The 5,966-nt window shown below is 47.4% G+C and overlaps 1 protein-coding gene across 1 annotated transcript in view; it reads left to right on the top strand.

The window, feature by feature from the left end:
- Positions 1–3,400, top strand: part of LOC106818046 (sarcoplasmic reticulum histidine-rich calcium-binding protein-like) — a 7,937-nt gene extending 4,537 nt beyond the window's left edge. Inside the window, exon 3 of the mRNA XM_014822761.1 lies at positions 1,917–3,400. Within this exon, the coding sequence (XP_014678247.1) occupies positions 1,917–2,957 (1,041 nt within the window). The 3' untranslated portion in view covers positions 2,958–3,400. The remainder of the gene's footprint in view (positions 1–1,916) is intronic.
- Positions 3,401–5,966: the final 2,566 nt, after the last annotated feature.

Raw genomic sequence — 5,966 nt, 5'->3', positions numbered from 1 at the left:
ACACACACACACACACACACACACACACACACACACACACACACACACACACACACACACACACACACACACACACACACACACACACACACACACACACACACACACACACACACACGCACACACACACACTTCTCTCTCTTGCCCACGCTCCCGCCCTCTCTTTCACTCTCTTCCACTTCCCCCTTCTCACTTTCTGTTGGACACCTATGCTGCGATCCAATATTGCTACTAGAGTCGTTCATATCCTGCAGCCTGCAATATAATTATACGCTAAAAGCATTTGCACCACAGCTAAAGCATTTTTACACTGACTGCGTGAAAAGCTTTTCACCGAGGCTTTCGCGCCCATAAAAAAAGCTACGGGGCTGGTGTCGTACAGCTCGACTCGTCTGCTGAACTCGTGGCATGCAGCAAGCGGACTACTGCGCTAGAATTCACAAATCCTTTACGCAAATAGGAGTGGATCTGTTGCCATGCGCAGCCCCCCACTAACGTGAATCCAGGGGGCCCGTAGTCAGACACATCATAACAACTACATGACTGCTATTCGCGTTTATAGAATAAGATGTTAATGATCGAATTATCGCGTTAGTATAGGGTTATATACACATTAATATCAAATTATATACGTTAATATAGGATGTTACGCGTTAGCACGGCATGATATACGTTAATATAGCATTGTAACCTTGTGCTTATTCTGTCAGGGTATGGGAACGAGAGCGGTCGTTGGGTAAGGAGTAACAGTTGCGTACGACGCAAAGCAAACACGAACTAGCGACGTAACGAACCACAGACGGTTGTATTATTAGCCATAGCGAGTGCGACAAGATACAACGGGTTGCGTACAAAAAGCAAGGGGAGGACGATGGAGCGTAGGTAGAGGTCGAACGAGAGAGGGGAGTTCTCCCGCTCCCGGGCTCGCTATATATCCGCGGTTCTTGGGCCCGACATCCGCGCCTCGCGTCGTCACCTCTCCGGGCTTCGCCGGAGCTCCCGCGCTACGCAGGACGCGTCGTACGTCGACTGCGGGTTATGATATGCCAGCACCGTGTATCCCGCACTCAGCTCTCTGCCTCCCAGTGGCATTAATTACCTTATTGCTTCATTATTACCCCCATTCGGTGCATCACAAGCACCGAGTCTAGTAATTGTCCCCTCGTGCGTCGCTTGCTGGTTCATCGCCCGCGCCACTCGCACAGCGTCACGCCTAATTAATAAATAATTAATCATCATGAGGCGAATATAATATACTATAATATAATAATCATAATATACTAATTAATAGGCATGAGCGCAGCGGCGCTACATTATTATTGTTATTATTATTATTATTATTATTATTATTATTATTATTGTTGTTGTTGTTGTTGTTGTTGTTGTTGTTGTTGTTGTTGTTGTTGTTGTTGTTGTTGTTGTTGTTACAAACTGTACAGGTGGGGGTCGCGCTGCGCAAGTTTTGCATCTTTGACCTTCGATGTTATGATTAAGTAAAAGAGAGTAGCGATGCCGCGTTGATGTATTTCTGAGTTGCTCTCAGTTTTTGCGCGAAATAGGGAGTTTGGTGAAGCTGTAACGACGCGGGGGGGGCTAATAAACAGTGGAACTAACTAACAGGATTGTAACCCGATTCTAAGTAACTTGATGTTAGCAGCTGAGTGAGAGAACCTAACACACAGCGCACGCGCGAGCGCACACACACACACGCACACACAGACGCACACATACACACACGCGCGCACACACACACGCACGCACGCACGCACGCACGCACGCACGCACACACACACATATATATATTATTGGATATATATATATATGCGATATGGATTATACGATATATATATATATATACATAAATATATGCGTACGCTCTGTGTCGTGATGTTAATCAGTCATTCCTTCGTTCACAGATATCGACCTGCGGAGCAGCTCCCTACAACTACTTCGATCGTGATGTAGAAGATGGAAAATACGGCAACGCCCTAGACATCCTGCCCGACTACAACCCGTACTTGTACAATGACGACAGCAAGGACACCAACGTTGACGATGTCGTGGAAGACGAAGGCAAGGACGACAACCAAGGATATCCGCTGAACTACTACACGAATGAAGAGGAGAAGGAAGATACAGATGTGCAGCCCTACTACGAAGAGATGGGAAAGAAAGAGGGTTGGGAGTCCTACAAAGATGAGCTGAAGAATGAGGATGAAGAGGAAGATGGGGAGGTCGGACAATATTTCGGGGATGAGGATGAGGAGGATGAAGATGAGGAGTTGTATGGAGATGAGCAGCAGGAGGATGAGGAAGACGGAGAGGTTGGACAATATTTCGGAGATGAGGATGAGGAGGATGAAGATGAAGAAGGATTATACGGGGATGAGGAAGAGGAAGATGAGAATGAAGAAGGATTATACGGGGATGAGGAAGAGGAAGATGAAGATGAAGATGAAGAAGGACTATACGGAGATGAGGATGAAGATGAAGAAGGATTATACGGGGATGAGGAAGAGGAAGATGAGGATGAAGAAGAATTATACGGGGATGAGGATGAGGATGAAGAGATTGATGATGGGGAATTGTTTGGAGACGAAGATGAGGAGGATGAGGAGGAAGGACCTTTTGACGAGAATGAAGAGGAAGAGGACGAGGAGACGGATGAGGACGAACAACCATACGAGGAGGAGGATGATGAGACGGATGAAGACGAACAACCGTACGAAGAGGAGGATGAGGAGCAGTATGAGGAGAACGAAGAGGAACCCGTATATGACGGTGAAGAGAATGAGGAGGATGACGAGGAGAAGCCATCCTGGGATGAGAACGAGGACGAAGAGGAAGATGAGAATGAGGAGGTTGACTACAGCAATATCTACCAGCCACAGATCAACGACGAGTCCCTAGCGTACGCGGGAGAGCAGATCAACGGCGGAGACGTGACCACTTACTAAGTAAAGCCACCGACGCCAAGAGACTTTAATCTGGCGATTTGCCAGCAAATTCGTGTATTTTTTGTTTTTATGTGAGTCTAGTACGGCTGGCGAGTGCGTGCACGTGACTCGACTGTCGGTCCCTGTGATGTTGTCACGTGTGCAGCCCGTAAGAAGCACGTGACAGCGAAATGACGTAGGCGCTCAGTCCCCTACGAACATATGCAGTTTATTAAACTACACAAGATTTTATGTAAAGCCGTAATAAAAACAGTCAATATATTAGAGTCAATGTATAGAAATAAATTTTTTATTAGGAATTATTTCGGTATATAGAGATATTTTTGATATTCGAGACCGGACACATTTAATACAGTCTAGGGTTAGTCAGAAAACTGATTTTCGCTAATACAATCTCACATTGGAATTAGAGGTTCTCAAATAAAACCACTGTTTGCATCATATCTGTTGTCGTTCACGTTTTATATCACTTGTTTGAAACCCTCAATCCATCATTTGCGATTCACGTGCGATTCTGAAAGGATTGCTTTAACAATCAATCGTTTTTATTAAAAATAAACAGAAATATGCTTACGATAATATTTTTTAGAGGGAGGCGTCGTCTAAAGTCTTTTCAATGATGTTTTATTACCTAGTTTTACGGGTTATACGGCTTTAAATTATGTATTTTATACTCTCTCTCTAGGGTACTGTGTTTTTGGCAATAGGGATGTTTGGAATAGCTCTAGGTGTTGATTGATATGATGGGGCACGTAGCGAGGGCAGGTGCAGTGAGGAAAATCAACAAGCATGACAAGTCACGTCATATCATCTGTTATAAACTACGTGACCTTCAGCGCTGCGTGGCACCAAGGCCGTCACCCAGGGCAAGGCGGCGGCCATGTCAGCTTGCTTAATTTGTTTATCTCATCGCTTGCTCGCGTGACCATGACAGCATTTCTGACGTCATCATGGCAGTAGGTCAGTCCCTGTCGTAGTTGAGAATTGATAATAGGGCAGGGCGTGTGGGTGTGGTGTGATACAGGTGTGGGTGTGGTGGGGTACAGGTGTGGGTGGGGTGGGATACAGGTGTGGGTGTGGTGGGGTACAGGTGGGGGTGTGGTGGGGTACAGGTGTGGGCTGCTGGTGGGGTACAGGTGTGGGTGTGCGTGGGGTACAGGTCGTCTGGGTGTGGGGATACAGGTTGTGGGCTGCTGGGTCGGGTACAGGTAGTGGTGGGTGAGTGGGTACAGATGGTGGGTGTGGTGGGAGTTACAGGTGTGGCGGTGTGGTGGGGTACAGTTGTAGGCCGGTGCTGGGTGGGGTAAGGTGTGGGTGCTGGTGGGGAATACACAGGTGTGGGTGTGTGTGGGATACAGGTGTCGGGTGTAGGTGGGGTACGGATCGGGTGTGTGGGTCCTGGGTGTGTGGGGTACAGGTGTGGGTGTGGTGCGGGTACAGGTGTGGGATGTGGTGGGGTACAGCAGTCGTGGTGTGTTGGCGGATATCAGGTGTGTGGTTCTATTGTACGCTGTCGCTACACTCATCCCCCCCCTCTCACTCTCTCTCTCTCTCTCTCTCTCTCTCTCTCTCTCTCTCTCTCTCTCTCTCTCTCTCTCTCTCTCTCTCTCTCTCTCTCTCTCTCTCTCTCTCTCTCTCTCTCTCTCTCTCTCTCTCTCTACCTCTCTCAGCCCATTTCTCCACAATAGTAACATAATCACAGCGATGTAATAGGATTAGACTAAAATGCAGTTCTCGCTGGCGTACACACAAACATCTACAGTGGCGCCATCTCTCCGATGACAGAAATGCAAAACATTCCATCATTCTAGCTGCGGTGAAATTGCGAGGGTTCGGTTACGAGTTTGCCTGCAGGTGTCTGCATGCGTCTCATCGAGGCAATGATCCACGCAGCATGCAGCGGCGGGGAAAGGAAAGAAGTGGAGAGTGGATTAGCTACCACGTCACGAGTCGTCTAACCTAGGGTCCCTATAGTCTAACCTGAACACCGGCGACATCTGGTGTTGGACAGACGGCCCTCTGCGTGTAATCCATGTGCAGGACATGCCGTTGTATGTGAATGATGGTCAAAGACACAGCGATCTGGATCAGCGTAGCAAGTTTCCCTAACATCGGGGATTAGATGGAGAGCGTAGCAACTGCAGAGTATATATTATAGTAACTATAATAAATATCGTATATATATATATAGAGAGAGAGACAGCGAGAGAGAGAGAGAGAGAGAGATAGTGAGAGTATAGCGTCTCCTTATCAGAGAAACTATATCACAGGTGTATGATGACTAATGATCAGCAATGATGGGGATAGATCGGCATATCGCATGTCAAGGTCATGTCAAAGATCATGTCAGGGGCCATGTCAGGGTTCGTGTTAGTGGTCATGGCAGGGGTCATGTCAGTGGTCATGTCAGGGGTCATGTCAGTGGTCATGTCAGGGGTCATGTCAAGGGCCATGACAGGAGTCATGGCAGGGGTCATGTCAGTGGTCGTGTCAGATGTCATGTCAGAGGTCCTGCTAGAGGTCATGGCAGGAGTCATGGCAGTGGGCATGTCAGGGGTCATGTCAGGGTTCGTGTTAAGGGTCATGACAGGGGTCATGCTATGTGAGCATCCGTGTGTATAGATATTGATGCGCTCGGCTGTTGTTAAGATGGCGACGTCATGGCCTACATTCGTACATACGCAATCGACCTGCGTACGTCATCATAGCAGCTGAAACAAACTAAGAATTTCTGCGCCATATAAAAAAGGGGGTAGGGTTAAGGGAGAGAGACGTATATACAGAAAAGGGGTGGGTGTAAAGAGCGAAAACGAGGGACGAAAGAGGAGAGACCAACACAAAGACAGAGAGCGAGAGAGATGAAAGAGGAGGAGAGTGAAAGAGAGCGAGCGACGAAGAAATGGAAAGTGAGTGAGATGGGAAGAAAACAAGCGAGAACAGGAGGAAACGATTTCCAGTAAAAACACAACAAAACAAGTACAGCATTGTACTTGATGCACATAATGATTA

Source organism: Priapulus caudatus, unplaced genomic scaffold (genome assembly GCF_000485595.1).
Source record: "Priapulus caudatus unplaced genomic scaffold, Priapulus_caudatus-5.0.1 Scaffold1995, whole genome shotgun sequence".
Taxonomy (NCBI): domain Eukaryota; kingdom Metazoa; phylum Priapulida; class Priapulimorpha; order Priapulimorphida; family Priapulidae; genus Priapulus; species Priapulus caudatus.
The sequence above is the reverse complement of the archived record's forward strand: the minus strand, read 5'-3'. Positions and strand labels throughout refer to the sequence as shown.